The sequence below is a fragment of the Schistocerca piceifrons genome, chromosome 4 (assembly GCF_021461385.2).
Source record: "Schistocerca piceifrons isolate TAMUIC-IGC-003096 chromosome 4, iqSchPice1.1, whole genome shotgun sequence".
Lineage (NCBI taxonomy): Eukaryota > Metazoa > Arthropoda > Insecta > Orthoptera > Acrididae > Schistocerca > Schistocerca piceifrons.
In genome coordinates, this window is record NC_060141.1 from 353,462,785 (window position 1) to 353,485,346 (window position 22,562).

At 39.5% G+C, this 22,562-nt stretch overlaps 1 protein-coding gene across 3 annotated transcripts in view; it reads left to right on the forward strand.

Annotated features, from left to right (window-relative positions):
• LOC124794744 (laminin subunit gamma-1-like) overlaps nucleotides 1-22,562 on the forward strand; it is a 337,502-nt gene that overhangs the window by 270,180 nt on the left and 44,760 nt on the right. For all 3 annotated transcript variants that reach the window (XR_007016605.1, XM_047258351.1, XM_047258352.1), the window contains 2 exons: nucleotides 15,996-16,200; nucleotides 17,748-17,985. Coding sequence is in view for 2 of the 3 variants with exons in the window: in XM_047258351.1 (XP_047114307.1) it covers nucleotides 15,996-16,200; nucleotides 17,748-17,985 (443 nt within the window). In the remaining variant the exon portion in view is untranslated. The remainder of the gene's footprint in view (nucleotides 1-15,995; nucleotides 16,201-17,747; nucleotides 17,986-22,562) is intronic.

The following is a 22,562-nucleotide window of genomic DNA, read 5'->3' on the forward strand; positions in this document are numbered from 1 at the left end:
CTACCTGTTACTGGGGAAGTCCATTTTATGTGACCTTCCAAGGACAAGGTGTTACCAGTGATTGAGACTTTGCTGGGATGGTGAATTGTTGTCACCATCATCTTCAGGCAACAGCTTCAATTCAAGCACCTGTAACATATGCACTTTTCTGTTATAATGCCGTAGACAAATGAGTACTCAAATGGACTCCAGAAATGGACAAAGCTTTTCATTGTCTACAGGTGAGCATTGCAGAAGCAGTGCTACTTGCCCAACCTGTACTATCTACACTGCTGGGCACTGTTGTAGATAATAGCCAACATGCAATTGATGCCACTCCACACCAAAAAGACAACTTTGTAATTCTTTCAAAAAAAATTAAAAAATTACAAGTCAGGGTAAAGGAATGAAGGAAAAGACTTGCATACTTTCCTTCTCATAGTATTGTTACAATCCACCCTGTATTTTCCATTGTTAAATCAATTTTTTCATGTTTTTGTCAGTAAAAAAGATCCTTGGGCCTGGGCTCATGCATGCCTTCAGTTTCAGAGATGTAAGGTGGGATGACACACTCATGCAGACATTTCCCTGTGTCTCCAGCGAGGTTTGGACACACACACACACACACACACACACACACACACACACACACACACACACACACACACACACACTCTGACCTCATGGGTCCCATAACTCCAGAAGTTTACGAATATGTATTCACAGCAGTTGACAGATTCATGAAATGTGCAGAAGCTATGCCAGTTACCGACAGACATCGCAGAGACAATTGCAAAAATATTTGTTCCAAAGTGGTTAGTGCCACCACACTAAAAGTTATCATCCTGTCAGCAATGGAATGACTGAACGATGGCATAGAATTTTAAAGACCACTCTCATGCATCACCAAGGAGAGGGGATGGAACTGCTTTCTTTGGTCCTTTTAGGGCTACTGGCGGTTTGCAGATCTGACAGTGGTGAACCGTTGACCGAACTGAGGCTCCAGCAGACTACCTCAAATCTGCATCACTGCCAAATCAAGTGGAACTACCATTATTGGTACAGAAAATGTGGAAATGTGTCACAATTATCCGATAGCCACCGTTGATAGAGTGAACACCAGATTTTTGTACATACAGATTGGTGGAATACTTTCATGTCATGCTCTGCACTAATTTAGTTCGAGTCCCTCTTCAGCCCCCATGCACTAGACCTTTCCAGGTGTTGTAATATGAGAACCACACATAACAAGTTTTGAAAATAACAAATGCAGCAAGGTATCAAGCAAGAGAGTGAAACGAGTGGGATCACACCATCACCACCTTTGGACAGCATGTGGGGACCCATGGTCACACATCATGCAGACCTCAATACAGGGTCAACACCCAGCCACTCACCACTGGCCATGCTTTTGACCACTCTTGCAACTGTACTGGTGCCACAGCCATCTATCCACACAAGAGGTGGATAATAAGTTAGGTTTAAATGCCCCTATATCAGGGTGCCCCTCACTTTAGGGAAAAGGGGGCCGGGTTATGTGGGAATAAAAGAGCAATCAATTGACTTGACATATGGTCTATGAATGTATGTAATCATTTTTATACATTGCTTTTCTTTCCAAAGAAAGTCATTATCATTATACATGAAATTATCATTGATATTTGTATGTGGGTATTAATATTGTGTGTGTGTGTGTGTGTGTGTGTGTGTGTGTGTGTGTGTGTGTGTGTGTGTGTGTGTTTGTGTGTGTGTGTTTGTGTTTGTGTGTGTGTGCAGTGCTTGGTTTGTAAAAATGAAGGTTCCAGTACTGTGACCTTCTGGGGGTGTTTTTTCTATTTTTTATTTTATTTATTTATTTATTTTAATTTAGAAATCTTAAAACACGAAATTTAGACATCTTAATACAGTGTTTTAATGTTATTTTTTCATCAGAGGAACCATTACAGCATTCCGTCACAAATCAAGCACTGTATATATGTATGTACATATAAAAACTAGCTGAAACTAGCTGAGAAACCTGGTCCCCTCACTGTCTGCCCATCTCCTTGTCCTCCCTTCTTTGTCCACATTATCACTCTCACTGCGGTAGGAGGCTGGTGGTTCTTACCCTTACAGTATTTCTTTCCTGATTGTAACTAAGATGTATACCAAATTTGATTTCAATCATTCCAAGGCTTTAGGATGAGTCTTTTTACCCATGATTTTGCTCACATATATATATGTCAGATACATTTCACACATTTTACCATATTTCATGCATATTTACACATGTATTTCACCTGTATGTCTAGCAAATTTTGCCCAGCAGTTTCTTTTTCATGCAGCTAAAAGTTTATGCAGTTGTACTTCCTGAACTATATACTGTACAATGATAGAATTTTGCAGGTGCATCCAGTGATATGTGAGCATATCTGCAAAATGTGTTGTGAACACAGTTAGTAATAAAGAAGTAATCAATTAAAATGGCATGCATGATGTGGCAGTTTCTTACACATTTCAGTGTTTGTGACATGTCATCTCCTGAATTAAGTGTTGTATAATGATATATTTTTCTAGGTACATGTGTGACATATGTAGACATGGTCTGCAAAATGTGTCGTGAAAACAATTAGTAGTAAACAAGTAATAAACTAAAACATCATGTTTATAAGGCAGTTTTACTGCATGAAGAGCAAAAATGTTGTGAGTGACAAACTTTTTTCCTTTAATCAAATTGCGGGGACTGTCAGTGACAAAAAGTTTCAAGAAGGTTTGAAATTATATGTAAAGTTTGTTGCAAGTCTCTACGTGCTCTCATTTTCAAATACTGGGTAAGAAGTGTGGGTATCAACACATCATGGGCTACTCTGCTTTTTTGTCTCCTTCCCAACTCTTTGATAGGTGGATGATCCTTACCACCACAGGGATTCTTTCCAGACAGTAAATGAACTGGTATGTGTACCAAGTTTGGTTGAAATCAGTCCATTAGTTTAGGAGGAGATGTGGAACATCCATTTATACATACAGGGTGAGTCATAAATAAGGAACATTATTCTGAGGACTGCATGCTGCAAAGCACAAAAAGTGACAGACCATTGTTAATTTTATTCAACTCAATGTATTGTGTACATGAGACAAAAGAAATGGGTAACCATTTAACAAGAAACTGACAAACCTAATGATCACAACATGTGCACTCAGGTGCATCACATGATACACCATTGAGCTGATTTGTACCTGTAAACATTTGAAAGATATGAGAAAGTATAGAGGAATTGTATCTGGAATTGTGTCAGAACTTATGAACCACACATTGCTGGTGGTGGCAGAGTGTACTATCTCATGTCACAGAATGTTTGTCCTGAAATGAAAAGAGTGGTCATTGGTGGAAGGAAAACTGCAGCATGCATGATGTGTTCACGACAGCACAGTGCTGTTCACTCAAGTTGATACTTGCCATGCTGACTGTAATGAACATGTCACAGTGTTGCTACCATGGCAAGTTTCACAAATGGGGAAAATGCCAACATCCGACTCACCTATGGGTTTGCCACGGGAACAGCTGAAGTATCAAGAAAACTTTATCATGAGAGGTTTCCTAACTGACACCTTCCATTCACAAAAACATTTTACTCTGTGGATAGGTGCTTGAAGGAGTGTGGTGCATGTGAATCACCTACAGGATTTAATGGATGGGGCCAACTGTCAATGTACTGTGTGGATGCTGAACAGTATTTGTTACAGCCTTTTGTGGAGGACTGAAGAATAAACAGAAGATCTCTCACCACTGCACTATGAATGTCACCGTCTACTGTTTTCCTAATACTACACAGAAACCATTACCATCCCTTTCACATGCAGAAGGTACAAGCATTGTGAAGGAGACTAGGTACAAGCATTGTGAGGGAGACCATTAACTGAGGCTGGACTTAAGCATATTCATCTTATAGTGTCATAGCCACAACCAGCATTATTTGCAAACAATGCTGTCCACCAACAAAGCCTATTTCATGAACAAGGGTATAGTGAATTCACACAATTGGCATGAGTGGGCAGAAGAAAACCCCTACAGCACATTGGTACAAGGGCATCAACAATGATTCACTGTCAATATCTCAAGTGCTATTATCTATTGGCATCTCATAGGACCACATGTGATACCACCAAGGTTGACAGGAGAGCACTATCTGTATTTCCTGGATGTTACATCACCGGAATTGTTGGAAGACATTAGTTTGGCCTCTTGTATGAGCCTGTGATACATGTATGATGGAGCTCTTGCTCAGTGCTTACCTCAGCGGTGCAGTGCGATGCTACGTGGACAATTCCTTTCCTTCCCAATGGATTGGTTGTGGAGGCCTTGCTCTATGGCCAACTAGATCGCCAGACCTTAATTCACTGGAGACTTATGAAGAACGAATTGTTGATGTCAAGAACCTTCAGTGCGGAGTACAACATGCCTTTCTGCAGGGAGTCGAACTTTGCCACACACACTGTGTCTGTCATTTCTATGAAACGCCACTGCAGCTTCTGCTCATGTATTTCTATGTTAGTTTAGATTTGTAAAGTTGTATTGAATTTGTATGGATTAACTGGGACATTACTGAGTAATCATATTTTGTATTCAGATTTTTTGTACTTGTTTGTTGAGACTAAATCCAGGACACACAAACCGAATAATAAAACATGTATACATAGTTAGACAATTCCTTCTCACTTTCTGTTCCCTATGCCAACTAGCCACAATACACAATACTGGCTGGCAGAAATGGAACTAGATAGATGTGGGTGCTGACATTGCTCACATTGTCACACAGATCAGTGCTTGACACCTCACGCCTCATCTTATAATCAGTGGTGTCAACTACCTACAACACATGCATGTTGTGCGGTATTGGTGATCTTTCCCATAGGACTATGTTGGTGAACAGGAACTCCAAAAGCCTGATTCACATTTCTCGATCTTATAACATTCAATTGCATTGTCATTTAGTGACATAGGAACATGAGGAAAATGAATTTGTTTGTAGCCCAATGTGTGACACTTTGTATGGAATATTTTTCCTCATTTATTACTCACTCTGTACACACACACACACACACACACACACACACACACACACACACACACACTGACAGAAAAAAATGACAACACCACAAATAGTTAATGTAGAGTAATGATATTTTGGTAATACACTTGTCTGAGTGACATATTTAAGTGATTAACATGGCAAGATCATAGTTTAATGCATTTGTGAGATAATCCATTGCAAATGTGAACTGCTGATACATTAACAACCAGTATAACAACCAGAATGTTGAATGGAAGCATGCAAACATGCGTGCATTATGAATTAAGGTGCTGGATGTCAGTTAGTGGGATGGAGTTCCATGCATTGTTAATGCTGGTTGCGAATGGCATTGGAGTTGTCATCCAATGATGTCCCATATGTGCACACTGGAGACAGATCTGGTGTTTGAGTAGGCCAAGGCAACATTCAACACTTTGTAGAGCATGTTGGATTACAACAGCACTATGCGGACAAGCGTTTTCCTGTTGGAAAACATATCTTGGAATCCTGTTCATGAATGGTAGCATAATGATGTCCCATATCTGCACACTGGAGACAGATCTGGTGTTTGAGTAGGCCAAGGCAACATTCAACACTTTGTAGAGCATGTTGGATTACAACAGCACTATGCGGACAAGTGTTTTCCTGTTGGAAAACATATCTTGGAATCCTGTTCATGAATGGTAGCATAACAGATCAAATCACCAGACTGACATGTGGATTTTCAGTCAGGATGCAGGGAATAACCACGAGAGTGCTCCTGCTGTCATATGAAATCACACCTCAGATGATAACTTCAGATGTAGCAGGTCTAGTGTGTCTAGGCTGCAGACAGGTTAGTTGTAGTGCTTACCAGGCCTCCTCCTAACCAACACATGGCAAAACTGTCATGAAGACACAATCAGCTTTCATCAGAAAAGACAACAGACCTCCAACCTGCTTTCCAGAGTTCTCACTTGACACCTCTGAAGTCACAAATGGTAATAGTTTGTGGTCACTGGAATGCACACTACAGGGCATCTGGCTCAGAGGTGTCCTTGAAGTAACAAATTTCTAACAGTTCATTGTGTTACTGTGGTGCCAACTGCTGCTCGAATTGCTGCTGCAGACACAATAAGATGCACCACAGCCATACGTTGAACACAATGGTGTTCCCTCTTGGTAGTGCCATATGACCATCCAGAGTCTGGTGTTCTTGAGATCATACATTCTCGTGATCACTGCTGCCAACAATCATGTACAGTGGCTACATTCCTACCAGGTCTTCCTTCAATACTGCAGAAAGAACATCCAGCTGGTCATAGCCCTATTCCATGACCTCATTCAAACACAATGAGGTTTTGATAATGGCATCGTTGTCACTTTGAAGACAATCTTGACTGAAATCAGCTCACCATGTCTAACCTTAAAGGTAACTCATGGTCATGAGCATAACAATGTGTATTTGTAGCAAACATGATTTGCATCCTCATGGTGGCACTCCTAGCACTGCTCTTATGTGACTGGCATGAAATCTGAATAGACCTCATCTTTCAGATGTAGAAACACACTTACCAACTTCCATTCATGTCGCACAACTCCTTCTTGATGTTGCAAGTTTTTTGATCAGAGTATGGATGTGTGAGTTTGGGGGGGGGGGGTGTATTTCCTTTAATGTTCAGCAATGCTAACTATGCAATTTCATAGTCACAGACAGTCATTGGTAGAAATTCGTAAGAATTTGGTGATAAAATAAGTGCTACTCTGTGACGAAGATGATGGCACATCAAACCAGCCAAAGAACTTATGATCCAAAATGTTGTTGTTGCAGTGGTCTTCAGTCCTGAGACTGGTTTGATGCAGCTCTCCATGCTACTCTATCCTGTGCAATCTTCATCATCTCCCAGTACCTACTGCAGCCTACATCCTTCTGGACCAAGCGAGGTGGCGCAGTGGTTAGCACACTGGACTCGCATTCGGGAGGTCGATGGTTCAATCCCGTCTCCGGCCATCCTGATTTAGGTTTTCCGTGATTTCCGTAAATCGTTTCAGGCAAATGCCGGGATGGTTCCTTTGAAAGGGCACGGCCAATTTCCTTCCCTAACCCAAGCTTGCGCTCCGTATCTAATGACTTCGTTGTCGACGGGACGTTAAACACTAACCACCACCACCACCATCCTTCTGAATCTACTTAGTGTATTCATCTCTTGGTCTCCCTCTATGATTTTTACCCTCCACACTGCCCTCCAATACTAAATTGGTGATCCCTCGATGTCTCAGAACATGTCCTAGCAACCGATCCCTTCTTCTAGTCAAGTTGTGCCACAAGCTCCTCTTCTCCCCAATTCTATTCAATACCTCCTCATTAGTTATGTGACCTACCCATCTAATCTTCACCATTCTTCTGTAGCACCACATTTCAAAAGCTTCTATTCTCTTCTTGTCTAAACTATTTATCATCCACATTTCACTTCCATACATGGCTACACTCCATACAAATACTTTCAGAAACGACTTCTTGACATTTAAATCTATACTCGATGTTAAAAAATTTCTCCTCCTTCAGAAATGCTTTCCTTGCCATTGCCAGTCTACATTTTATATCCTCTCTAATTCAACCATCATAAGTTATTTTGCTCGCCAAATAGCAAAACTCCTTTACTACTTGAAGTGTCTCATTTCCTAATCTAATTCCCTCAGCATCATCCAACTTAATTTGACTACATTCCATTATCCTTGTTTTGCTTTTGTTGATGTTCATCTTATACCCTCCTTTCAAGACACTGTCCATTCCGTTCAACTGCTCTTGCAAGTCCTTTGCTGTCTCTGACAGAATTACAATGTCATCAGCGAACCTCAAAGTTTTTATTTCTTCCCTATGAATTTTAATACCTACTCCAAACTTTTCTTTTGTTTCCTTTATTGCTTGCTCAATATACAGATTGAATAACATCAGGGATAGGCTAAAACCCTGTCTCACTCCCTTCCCAACCACTGCTTCCCTTTCATGTCCCTCGACTCTTATAACTGCCATCTGCTTTTGTACAAATTGTAAATAGCCTTTCACTCCCTGTATTTTACCCCTGCCACCTTCAGAATTTGAAAGAGAGTATTCCAATCAACATTGTCAAAAGCTTTCTCTAAGTCTACAAATGCTAGAAATTTAGGTTTGCCTTTCCTTAATCTTTCTTCTAATATAAGTCGTAGGGTCAGTATTCCCTCACGTGTTCCAACATTTTTGCGGAATCCAAACTGATCTTCCCCGAGGTCGGCTTCTATCGGTTTTTCCATTCGTCTGTAAAGAATTCGCGTTAGTATTTTGCCGCTGTGACTTATTAAACTGATAGTTCGGTAATTTTCACATCTGTCAGCACCTGCTGTCTTTGGGGTTGGAATTATTATATTCTTATTATGATCCAAAATAAATGAATAAAAAGCCTGTACCATGTCCATCAGGGGTCAAGTATTCCCTGTCCCCCATGTGCTGATGTCTACATTCGGTGGCATCTGTATACTGCTTAGTAATGTTCCTCATTGCCCCAATGTTGTTGCTTCTACTGACCCCAATACCAGCTTACCCCAATACCAGCTTACCCCAATACCAGCTTACCCCAATACCAGCTTACCCCAATACCAGCTTACCCCAATACCAGCTTACCCCAATACCAGCTTACCCCAATACCAGCTTACCCCAATACCAGCTTACCCCAATACCAGCTTACCCCAATACCAGCTTACCCCAATACCAGCTTACCCCAATACCAGCTTACCCCAATACCAGCTTACCCCAATACCAGCTTACCCCAATACCAGCTTACCCCAATACCAGCTTACCCCAATACCAGCTTACCCCAATACCAGCTTACCCCAATACCAGCTTACCCCAATACCAGAGTACCCCAATACCAGAGTACCCCAATACCAGAGTACCCCAATACCAGAGTACCCCAATACCAGAGTACCCCAATACCAGAGTACCCCAATACCAGAGTACCCCAATACCAGAGTACCCCAATACCAGAGTACCCCAATACCAGAGTACCCCAATACCAGAGTACCCCAATACCAGAGTACCCCAATACCAGAGTACCCCAATACCAGAGTACCCCAATACCAGAGTACCCCAATACCAGAGTACCCCAATACCAGAGTACCCCAATACCAGAGTACCCCAATACCAGAGTACCCCAATACCAGAGTACCCCAATACCAGAGTACCCCAATACCAGAGTACCCCAATACCAGAGTACCCCAATACCAGAGTACCCCAATACCAGAGTACCCCAATACCAGAGTACCCCAATACCAGAGTACCCCAATACCAGAGTACCCCAATACCAGAGTACCCCAATACCAGAGTACCCCAATACCAGAGTACCCCAATACCAGAGTACCCCAATACCAGAGTACCCCAATACCAGAGTACCCCAATACCAGAGTACCCCAATACCAGAGTACCCCAATACCAGAGTACCCCAATACCAGAGTACCCCAATACCAGAGTACCCCAATACCAGAGTACCCCAATACCAGAGTACCCCAATACCAGAGTACCCCAATACCAGAGTACCCCAATACCAGAGTACCCCAATGCCAGAGTACCCCAATGCCAGAGTACCCCAATGCCAGAGTACCCCAATGCCAGTTTACCCCAATGCCAGTTTACCCCAATGCCAGTTTACCCCAATGCCAGTTTACCCCAATGCCAGTTTACCCCAATGCCAGTTTACCCCAATGCCAGTTTACCCCAATGCCAGTTTACCCCAATGCCAGTTTACCCCAATGCCAGTTTACCCCAATGCCAGTTTACCCCAATGCCAGTTTACCCCAATGCCAGTTTACCCCAATGCCAGTTTACCCCAATGCCAGTTTACCCCAATGCCAGTTTACCCCAATACCAGTTTACCCAAATACCAGTTTACCCAAATACCAGTTTACCCAAATACCAGTTTACCCCAATACCAGTTTTCCTTGTACCTCAATAAAAATTTAAACAACAAGAAGAGAAAACTAGAAAGTAAAACTGCAAGCAATCAAACAGCTGTACATAAGAGCAGTGTTAGTAGTGCCACCATGAGGACACAAATCATGTTTGCTGGAGTTTTCCATTATCATGCAAATAATCAAATCTAGATGTGGTAGATACATCTTTTGTTACAGGTGTGGTGCTTTAAATTGCTTGTGAATTTCAGTATTGGTGTAGGGTACATTGTGGTGTAGGGTGCATTGAGATAAGAATGAGTAGTGACCCGGAAACTATCAAACATTATAAAAACTACTGTGTTATATTAAGAAAAGTTATTAAAAAATCCAGAAGTATGTGTATCATGTCTGAAATCAGCAACTCTGATAATAAAATTAAAACAATTTGGAATATTATTAAAAGAGATACAGGTCAACCAAGAGCACAGGAAGACAGTATTACCATCAAATTGAATGAAAACTTTACAAATAAAAAGTCAGAAGTTGAAAATATTTTAAACAATCATTTTCTAAATGTTGTGGATATAATAGGATCCAGGTGTTCATTAGAAGATGCTAGGCTGTTAATGGAAGAGGCCATACCTATGCAATTTGATACAATTGAAATCTCACCCACTTCTCCCTCTGAAATTAGGAAAATAATAAACTTGCTTAAAAGCAAAAACTCACATGGAATTGATGGCATTTCCAGCAAAATACTAAAAGCTTGTTCTCAACAGATAAGTAAGATTCTCAGCCACCTGTGTAATAGCTCTCTGGAACAGGGCATTTTCCCTGATAGACTGAAATATGCTATTGTTATACCTTTGCATAAAAAAGGGGGATAGATCTGATGTCAACAATTACCATCCAATCTCCCTTCTAACAGCTTTATCCAAAATTTTTGAGAAAGTAATGTATTCAAGAGTAGCTTCACATATCTGTAAAAATAAAGTACTAACAAAATGTCAGTTTGGTTTCCAGAAAGGTTTTTCAACTGAAAATGCCATATATGCTTTCACCAATCAAATTTTGAATGATCAGAATAACCGAACACCACCCATTGGGATTTTTTGTGATCTCTCAAAGGCTTTTGATTGTGTAAATCATGAAATTCTGATAGACAAGCTCAAGTATTGTGGTATGAGTGGGACAGTGCACAAATGGTAAAATTCGTACCTAACTGGAAGAGTGCAGAAATTGAAATAAGCAGTTCTCATAATATGCAAAGATCAGCACATTCCTCAAACTGGGGAACTATCAAGAATGGGGTTCCACAAGGGTCAGTCTTGGGTCCTTTGTTGTTCTTAATATATATTAATGACTTGCCATTCTGTATTCATGAAGAGGCAAAGTTAGTTCTCTTTGCTGATGATACAAGTATAGTAATCACACCTGACAAACAAGAATTAACTGATGAAATTTTCAGTACTGTCTTTCAGAAAATTACTAAGTGGTTCCTTGTAAATGGACTCTCACTGAATTTTGATAAGACACAGTACATACAGTTCCGTACAGTGAATGGTATGATGCCATTAATAAATATAGACCTTAATCAGAAGCATATAGCTAAGGTAGAATATTCCAAATTTTTAGGTGTGTCCATTGATGAGAGATTAAATTGGAAGAAACACATTGATGATCTGCTGAAACGTTTGAGTTCAGCTACTTATGCAATACGGGTCATTGCAAATTTTGGTGATAAACATCTTAGTAAATTAGCTTACTACGCCTATTTTCACTCATTGCTTTCATATGGCATCATATTTTGGGGTAATTCATCACTGAGGGATAAAGTATTTATTGCACAATAGCATGTAATCAGAATAATAGCTGGAGTCCACCCAAGATCATCCTGCAGACATTTATTTAAGGATCTAGGGATATTCACAGTAGCTTCTCAGTATATATACTCTCTTATGAAATTTGTTATTAACAACCAAACCCAATTCAAAAGTAATAGCAGTGTGCATAACTACAATACTAGGAGAAAGGATGATCTTCACTATTCAAGATTAAATCTAACTTTGGCACAGAAAGGGGTGAATTATACTGGCACTTAAGTCTTTGGTCACTTACCAAATAGTATCAAAAGTCTGACAGATAACCAACAAGTACTTAAGAAGAAATTAAAAGAATTTCTGAATGACAACTCCTTCTACTCCATAGAGGAATTTTTAGATATAAATTAAGAAAAAAAAGAAAAAGAAAAAACAAACAAAAAGTTATAAAAAAATAAAAAAATAGAAAACACAAAAAAATAAAAAAGTTGTTATATTAACTTAACTATGTTGTTAAATTAACTTAATTATGTCATGTATTGGAAAATTTGACTCGTTCCACATCATTACAAAATATCGTATTCATGATCCATGGAACTAGTATTAATCTAATCTAATCTATAGATATTAATTCTACAGGAAGTAATTGATAATTGTGAATTTAATGTTGTATGTCCTTGCACAATGACAAGGGCACAGGAGGTTAACAGCAGTTCCCAGTGACATCTGCAGGAGTTTATTGTACAATAGCTAACAATACACAATTTTTGATATTACTATGCTGAAGTCCTTTTGGATCTAATTTGAACATGTTGTAGGCTGTAGTACAGCACAGCTGGAAACTGGTGGTTCTAGGCAGGGTGTGGCAACTGCCTGGTAATTGACATTGCAGTGAGAGGAATGTGATGACTGCCCAGTGAGACTGGCTGTGTTGGTAGCCCAATGAGCTAGCGGCCGTGTCGGCTGATATTGGCAGGCATCATCAAACTTTGGTAGACAGCGCTTGACCGGTGGGTACCAGCCAGAATACACTAGCCTGATGGACTGGAAGTGGTGTTGTTGCTCTGGGCATAAGGCAGCAGACATGGAGCACTTGATGCTGCAGCAAGTGGTGCATGAGTAGCAACCAGTGAGATCGGCAGCTTCTGAAGCCTGGTGAGCCGGCACTGGTAGAAGCAGACAGCAGCAGGCATTGGCGGCCACTGGCCTGGGATGCGGCAATGCTGACAGGCCAGAAAGGGTATCAAGAGCAGCAGGGAGGCGACACTTGACCAGCAGGGCTGCTTGGAATATGTGTATGTTGACAGAGTGCACAGATGTAGGGCTGGTGAGCCAGCAGTGACATTGGCAGGTGTTGAAGATTGATGGGAGCAACAATTCAACCAGTGGCAGCTTCCAAGGATATGATGATAGGGATGCTGAGGCTCTGACTGATGAGCATAACTGCCCAATGTGTGAGGACTGTCTGCCTGCTGGTGGTCTGGTCATGGCCTATGAGGGAAGACAGATTGATGTCCATCTTATCACATGTCTGTGATTGCAGTACTGTTATGGATGGTACATATGCAGATGTGTCTATCCACATGATTGTGGACAAAGAAAGTAGTTCTGTGATCACAGTGCCTCTGTAAGTGGTGTGCACCCTGTGAAATGAAGAAGATGGAGGGTGCAGATGTGGCTGTGAGTGGAGGGTGCACTAGAAGTGCCAAAGTGCATGAAAGGGAAAGGATGAACCACAAGAGGATTGGCAGCCATTGTGAGCAAAGGCTGACAATGAGTATGGGGCACAGAAGTGCCTAAGAGACACAGAAGGCATGGAAGAGATCCCAAAGGACTAGTTGATATACTGCAACAGCAGAAAATTATTAGGCAGCATTAGCAGCTATGCCAGTGGATGGTGCATGCCCAGATGTGTCTAGACGCATGGTCACAGATGAAGAAAATTATTTGGTGATCACAGTACCACATGAGGACAAGGTTAGACTAACAATCATTTTTCCATTGCTCCACATGTGAATGGAATGAGAAGAAGTCCTAATAATTGTATAATTGGAAATGTCCCCTCATAATACAAATCATAGTGATTTGTATAGTATGCAGGTGGTGCATGCACATTGTAGCAGGAAACTGGTACCTTTGACAGGAAAATTCCTGCATCCCAGCCACTAGACAAGCCACAAGATGTGGAGTCAATGTTGATGGATTGTAGTGGCCTGGCTGGAGCTGGCTACAATATCATGGATAATATAATAAGAATTCAGTAGTAATTGACTGTGTGAGTATGGAGAATGTACTAAAATAATGTGTGCATATTATTAGTGTAGAAAACATGAGGACAAGGTTAGACTAACAATCATTTTTCCATTGCTCCACATGTGAATGGAATGAGAAGAAGCCCTAATAATTGTATAATTGGAAATGTCCCCTCATAATACAAATCATAGTGATTTGTATAGTATGTAGACGTTGATTCCCCTGTATTTTTAAACAGGAAGAATTTATCAGTTATCATATAGATGAGTGCATGCCATTAACATAGCAGGACATTTTATAGTTCCATACAGAAATAAAATGAGAAAAAAGAAGACAAGCAAAACTAACAGTTGGTTTCCTTCTCACTCTGTCCTGCTGTTACCACCTTTATCTTGAGTTTCTTAGCAAGTTCCTGCCTAACCCTGTATTACACTTCTGACAATTAAAACTGCAACATCAGGAAGCAAAGCAAAAATAACATTTTAGTGTATACATATCACAGTAGGAAGAACACTTGGTTAAATATATTTTAGAGTATACAGATGTGCAATTTTGTACACAGAGCTGTCAACTGTAGCTCACAACTGGTCAAATGCAGTTGGATGATAGATATGGATACATCATTCCCTTCTGCTTCAGTTCTATGATACAGTTTAGAAGTTTTAGTGGCTGATGAGTAGTGGTGTGCCAGTCTTTCAGCAACCCATGGTCAGTTGTTTTCAGTGGGTGAGAGATCTGTAAAGCATGCTGGCCATGGTAACAATCAAACACCCTCTGTACCAAGGTAGGTCAGGACAGCATAGGTATTGTGTGGTCTTGGATTATTTTATTGAAAGGTAATGTCCTGGTGACCTCGAAGAGCAAGGATATCCACTGGCCTTATCACATCAGAAATATAGCAGCTGCTTTCCAAATTACCATTTACATAAACCAGAAGTGACTCTGTTGTGTAACGGATGGCATCCCATGCTATCACACAAGTTGCCTGGCCCATACGACAGTGACAGATGCAATCTGGCTTCCTCCTATAGTCCTCCACATGTCATGCCAATGTCATATTTGTTGCATGCCATCTTCATTTTGTAGCAGTTTCAGTAACCAGCAGTATAGTTCTGTTTGTTGGCAACTTTTGTTCATGGATCTTACTCACATGATGAATCATTATTGCTGGTGATGACAAAACGCTAACCGTGCTAGCTACAGAGATCAGAGAGAGCAGACATCATTTAAACTATATGCCAAGACCAATAGGTAGATATAGTTTGTATCAGAATTTCTAATTTCTGTAAATAAATATTTGCTGCAGTGTTTAAGACTGTGTATAATGCTGAGCTAGAAGGACTATTACCAAATAAGGCTTTTGAGCTAGCGAATGTCAAACAAGTACCATATACACTAATATTCCCTATATCTTAGAATTAGTTATATTATGTTAAAAATATGTTAATAATCTTGTATTTTCTGTGAATGAAAGTTTTAAGATTTACAAGGCAGTCTGAGATACAAGAGTAAGTCAATAAGACACTGCTGTTATGGTTGTAATAATGCATACTGAAAATTGCAGAATAGAGTGGTACAGTCACTGCTGAGACTCATCCAAGCCCTCTATTTATTTGCAGCTTCTCTTACCTTTGTTTGGTTTTTGCCTTTTGTCTGGAGATTCTTTCCTGTGTAGACTATTTTATACCTGATAATATCTGCAGCTTCAAATAGGAAACATTAAATACTAATGTAAATCAATGGCAATCATATTTATGGGCCCATGAGGTTAGTTCTGCAATTTTGCTTTCCTGTGATGATGATATATCATATCATGTTCACAATAAAAATCTTTGTGTGTTCACTTTCCAAGCATAGGGGCATTTCACTTAAATCTAGTTTTCATGATGTCATTATTTCCTCCAAATAGTTGTTATGAAGTTACCTTTTTCATATTCACAGATTAATGTTAATTTAAATGAATAAAATTAATTTCATTTTAAATTTGCAGCAATGAGAATGAAAAGCTGAAAGCTGAAACTGAAGTAGCAGTCAGTAAAATGGAATTAACAAAAGCTGTAACAGATGATTCAGTTGATAAAGTAAATGATGCATATAGCACAGCCCTTAATAATCATATTGAGATATCAAGTCTTAATTTTCCAGAAATGGATCTGGTAAAAATACAGTTAGATGCTACAACAACAGTTGCACAGGTAATTAACTTTGCTTCCCATTGTTCTAGTTTTATGTGATTGTAGAAATATAAACATAATAGAGATGAAAAAAATTAGAATAAAATTATATACTCGATACATGCTAAAATTGGAACAATTGATACAGGGCCAAGTAGTAAGGTGAAATTGAGAAGTTGATGAATCTTGAGCTTGCTCATTTGAGACTTATTTAATGGAACTTTAAAGTAATGTAAGAGAGGATAAGTAAAAAAAAAGTGGAAGTGTGAAAGGAAAGAGAAAATGAGAACTCAATATTAAGAGAAACATACAAGGCATACAGGAGCAATAGTGGAATGTAATAGGTAAGGTTCAGATTGTGAATAATAACCTTAAACATTCAGTGATCTACTCAGATAAAATGCAAATCCAATAACCAAAACAAAAGTAATTATTAAGACTGTGTAAAGTGAGGTGAAAAAATTGAAAAAAGAATTTATATATATATATATATATATATATATATATATATATATATATATATATATATATATATATATGGTTATAATAGAGGGAAACATTCCACGTAGGAAAAATATATCTAAAAACAAAGATGATGTGACTTACCAAATGAAAGTGCTGGCAGGTCGACAGACACACAAATGAACACAAACATACACACAAAATTCAAGCTTTCACAACAAACTGTTGCCTCATCAGGAAAGAGGGAAGGAGAGGGAAAGACAAAAGGATATGGGTTTTAAGGGAGAGGGTAAGGAGTCATTCCAATCCCGGGAGCGGAAAGACTTACCTTAGGGGGAAAAAAGGACGGGTATACACTCGCGCACACACACACACACACACACACACACACACACACACACACATATCCATCCACACATATACAGACACAACCTGAACATAAGATAGGAATGTGTTGAGAATGGTCTGGAGGTGACAATTAACAGAAACATAAATTGCACCAGCAGTAAATTTAAAGGAGTTTGAGAACCTGAACAACTGAACAGCCATGCTTCTTCATCTGTCTCTGCTACCCATTTTCTACTTATGCTTTACTACATCAGTAACTTCAGTTCAAAGCAATTTATATGTCTCTTGATTATAACAGAGTCAGAGCAGTGATCCTCCCTTACAGAGCTCATAGCTGTTGAAAAGGAGATCATAGAAGTAGAGGAAAGGTATTGTTACTTTCATGTTCACTAATTTATTTCTGAAAGCATTAAGAATTAAATATTTTTGTGATGATTCCACTGTTACATAATTTCTCATATTCAGAGACTATGATAATATGACAACCTAATTTGTTAATGACTTATCACAGAGGGGAATTAATCGAGACATTCTGTTCATAAATCCAATGTTTGCTGAATTTATCTCATATTCTGTGTTACTCTTAGACCAATATTTTACAGTTTATCTATTGCAGTGTTATACTGATTTTTGCCAAAACTTTTATTAAAGTGTTGTGTTGTACCTAGTTGGCACTGTTAAGGAGGCAGTCTGTAACTGCTATTTGTCAGTAAATTGAAATATTGCATATTATTATAAATAAATTTTCAATTTTATAGGCTTCAGCAGTCATTAGAGTTGCTATGGAAATGTGGGATGAAAACAGAGAATTATATAATAGCACAGCTGAAAATATTTCAAAATCAAATAATTTGCTGAAACTTGTGGCTGGAAAGCAAACATTGGTTAACAGTATATACAAAGAAATACAGGAAATTAATGCCAATGTTGATAGTACTATTGAACTAGCATCTTCAACATACAAAGAAGTTGCTGATGCACACAAAAATATTCAAGGTAAAATAAATTTTGTTAGTCATGAACACCATACTGTACATTCTCATTAAATTTATATACTGGTTTGAAATGGACATCATTTAAGAAGTGCTCTATTTCTTATGTCTGAGCAGCAATAACTCTCAGTTTTATATGTGGATTACACCTGGATACAGCACTGACTGTGTAACACAACAGTAAAATCATAGGACATTTCTGAAATGCAAGGATGATCCTATAATTTGGCATGTTGTTGTTGTTGTGGTCTTCAGTCCTGAGACTGGTTTGATGCAGCTCTCGATGCTACTCTATCCTGTGCAAGCTTCTTCATCTCCCAGTACCTACTGCAACTTACATCCTTCTGAATCTGCTTAGTGTATTCATCTCTTGGTCTCCCTCTACGGTTTTACCCTCCTCGCTGCCCTCCAATGCTAAATTTGTGATCCCTTGATGCCTCAAACCATGCCCTACCAACCGATCCCTTCTTCTAGTCAAGTTGTGCCACAAACTTCTCTTCTCCCCAATCCTATTCAATACCTCCTCATTAGTTATATGATCTACCCACCTTATCTTCAGCATTCTTCTGTAGCACCACATTTCGAAAGCTTCTATTCTCTTCTTGTCCAAACTAGTTATCGTCCATGTTTCACTTCCATACATGGCTACACTCCATACAAATACTTTCAGAAACGACTTCCTGACACTTAAATCTATACTCGATGTTAACAAATTTATCTTCTTCAGGAACGATTTCCTTGCCATTGCCAGTCTACATTTTATATCCTCTCTACTTCGACCATCATCAGTTATTTTACTCCCTAAATAGCAAAACTCCTTTACTACTTGAAGTGTCTCATTTCCTAATCTAATTCCCTCAGCATCACCCGATTTAATTTGACTACATTCCATTATCCTCGTTTTGCTTTTGTTGATATTCATCTTATATCCTCCTTTCAAGACACTGTCCATTCCGTTCAACTGCTCTTCCAAGTCCTTTGCTGTCTCCGACAGAATTACAATGTCAGCGGCAAACCTCAAAGTTTTTACTTCTTCTCCATGAATTTTAATACCTACTCCGAATTTTTCTTTTGTTTCCTTTACTGCTTGCTCAATATACAGATTGAATAACATCGGGGAGAGGCTACAACCCTGTCTCACTCCTTTCCCAACCACTGCTTCCCTTTCATGCCCCTCGACTCTTATAACTGCCATCTGATTTCTGTACAAATTGTAAATAGCCTGTATTTTATACCTGCCACCTTCAGAATTTGAAAGAGAGTATTCCAGTTAACATTGTCAAAAGCTTTCTCTAAGTCTACAAATGCTAGAAACGTAGGTTTGCCTTTTCTAAATCTTTCTTCTAAGATAAGTCGTAAGGTTAGTATTGCCTCACGTGTTCCAACATTTCTATGAAATCCAAACTGATCTTCCCCGAGGTCCGCTTCTTCTTTGGCATAATGTCATCATACTACTTTGTCTGAATAAATGTGGGCAACAACTATGTTCTGTTTTCATGTGATTTCCTCTTCTATATGTACATATCACCTTTACAAGCTGCCTTACAGTATTTGGCAGAGAGAACATCTGATACCTCTCTGTCTTCTCCCTGTTCACTGTTCCAGTCATGAATGGCACATAAGGAAGAATGATTCTTCGTAAACCACAATATCAGCTTTAATTTCTCTGGTTTTCTCATTATGGCCATTTCATGAGACTTTTGTAGGAAAATGTAATGTGTTGGCTGACTATTCTTATGATTTAATTCGAACCTATTTACAAATATGATGAATATTGTCCTAGCTCTTTCAAATAGCTCTGATGTTGTTACAGGTATCAACAGAAGTTAGATCAGATCACCCCCTTGCCATCTTGTTGTCATAGTTATGATATTCTTTTTTGAGGATAATAACTTACAGTTATGTAGAATTTTGTTCACTAATTTGTTACTGAGGGTGAAAGATGGGTTCATCAGTTGATACCAGAAACTGAACAATAATCAAAGCTGTAGGTAGAAAGCAGTGGGCCTGCACCAAAAAGGTGAAATTTATTTCATTTGACAAAACAATTACAGCCAGAGTTTTCTGGGTTGCAAAAAGGATTCTTATTTTTAAATATTTTGAAAAGGCTGAAATCACAGTTCTGCATGAGCCTCCTGGCAAATTAGATAAAAGAAATATACAAGAAGAGGCCTGGACTGCAAAAGAGAATCACCATCCATTAAGACTAATGCACCTGTCCACAAAAGTGCTTTGGCAAAAGGGAATCTGAAGTGCATATTGTTGGCACATGCATTTTGTTCAACAGATTTTGCATCCTCTGTCTTCCGCTTATTTGCACACGTAAAGGGATTTGTGGCTGGATAAAAATCTCAGTCACTTGAAAAGTTTAAGGCTTTCATAGGCAAAACATACTACAGATATTCCTGAATTTCAGTTTATAATATAAATGGACAGTTGAAAAAATCTACTAACCAAACAGTGGTAGGGGAAAACACACACACACACACACACACACACACACACACACACACACACACACACACACACACACACAAAAAAGAGCTTTTGGACCTAGTGGGGAAAGGGGTACAGTTTAGAAAAGTCGCCCAGAACCCCGTGTCAAGGGAGACTTACCATATGGGATGAGGAGAGAAGACTAATTGTTGGGGACTCTTCACCTTTCCATTATACCATTAATCAGTAACACAAAGCAAACCTCATAAATCATCTGAACAGAAGGTGGGAAACAAAAAGACAGGTTGGTTCACAAAATATAAATTTATTAAATAAGATCAGGAGCCAGCAAACTTGTAACAAATACAAACAACATATTAAGCAAATACCATGTGGGACCAGATTTATGGTTCATTATTGGACTGTTATTAATGTCATCTGTAACAAGTATCTTGTTTTGCTTATGTCTTTCAGTGCTCTGTCAAATTGTTCTCATAGTATCATCACACCTCTCAAATTCATTCACTTCCTCTTCCCATTCCATAACATTGTCATAAAGTGCCTTTCCTTTATGTATCATTCCACCTTTCAGCCATCTGTTCTTTGCTTAATACTGGCTGTCTGTCTGAGCTCTTGCTCTTCATACAGCTGCTTCTCTCTTTCCCACAGTTTTGCACTTCTCTAGCCATTCCTGCTTTTCTGCTTTCCACTTTCTGTCAGTATCATTTTTATGCATCTGTAGTCCCTTTTGCCTGGTTCATTTGCAGCATTCACAGTATGAGAGTGTTTTATACATCATGTGGGTAAGCTTGTAATTTCAATGTTTTTCTGTTCATGCCGTCGGTGGGATGATGGTGTGAGTCTAACTAGTTATAGTGAAATATGCAATTATACAGCTGCACATCTTCAATAAATATTTTCAATTTATAAATATATCTGTATAAGAATGTATACTGCCTGATAAAAAAAAGTGAAGCAAGTAGAAGTGAAGGAGGAAATGAAATAAAACTTACAGATTGAGAATTTCACTCTGCAGCGGAGTGTGCTCTGATATGAAACTTCCTGGCAGATTAAAACTGTGTGCCGGACCGAGACTCGAACTCAGGACCTTTGCCTTTCACAGGCAAGTGCTCTACCATCTGAGCTACCCAAGCACGACTCACACCCCATCCTCACAGCTTTACTTCTGCCAGTACCTCGTTTCCTATCTTCCAAACTTTACAGAAGCTCTCCTGCGAACCTTGCAGAAACATCCCCCAGGCTGTGGCTAAGCCATGTCTCCATAATATCCTTTCTTTCAGGAGTGCTAGTTCTGCAAGGTTCACAGGAGAGCTTCTGTAAAGTTTGGAAGGTAGGAAATAAGGTACTGGCAGAAGTAAAGCTGTGAGGACGGGGCGTGGCTAAGCCATGTCTCCGTAATATCCTTTCTTTCACGAGTGCTAGTTCTGCAAGGTTCGCAGGAGAGCTTCTGTAAAGTTTGGAAGGTAGGAGATGAGGTACTGGCAGAAGTAAAGCTGTGAGGATGGGGCGTGAGTAGTGCTTGGGTAGCTCAGATAGTAGAGCACTTGCCCGCGAAAGGCAAAGGTCCCGAGTTCGTGTCTCGGTGCGGCACACAGTTTTAATCTGCCAGGAAGTTTCGAAATAAAACTTCATAAGTTGTGAGGGTAGGTGATGTTGGTTATTACAAAATTGAGTTAAATTTACAAAGAACTTCACAGTATGACCCCACTTTTATTATGATGCTGTACCCCCTCTGGCCTGGATGCATCCACTAATTAAGTTGGGAATGGTGTCAAAAAGCCATTGTGTCTTCTTCTGAGGCTTGCTACTGACAACTATTGTCACTGTTTCGTTATATCATACATACTGGCCTTGGGATGGGTTAACATCTGAGCTGCTCCCTCAAATGTTCTGTTGGGAACAGATCTGGTGATCTTACTGGCCATGGAAGTACTGCAACATCACACAGACAGTTCATAGAGACATGTTCCATTTGTGGTCAAGCATTGCCCTGCTGGTCCACCCCTCGTGGTCTCGCAGTAGCGTTCTCGCTTCCCAAACAGGGGATCCCAGGTTCGATTCCCGGCGGGGTCAGGAATTTTTCCTGCCTCGAGATGACTGGGTGTTATTGTGTCATCTTCATCA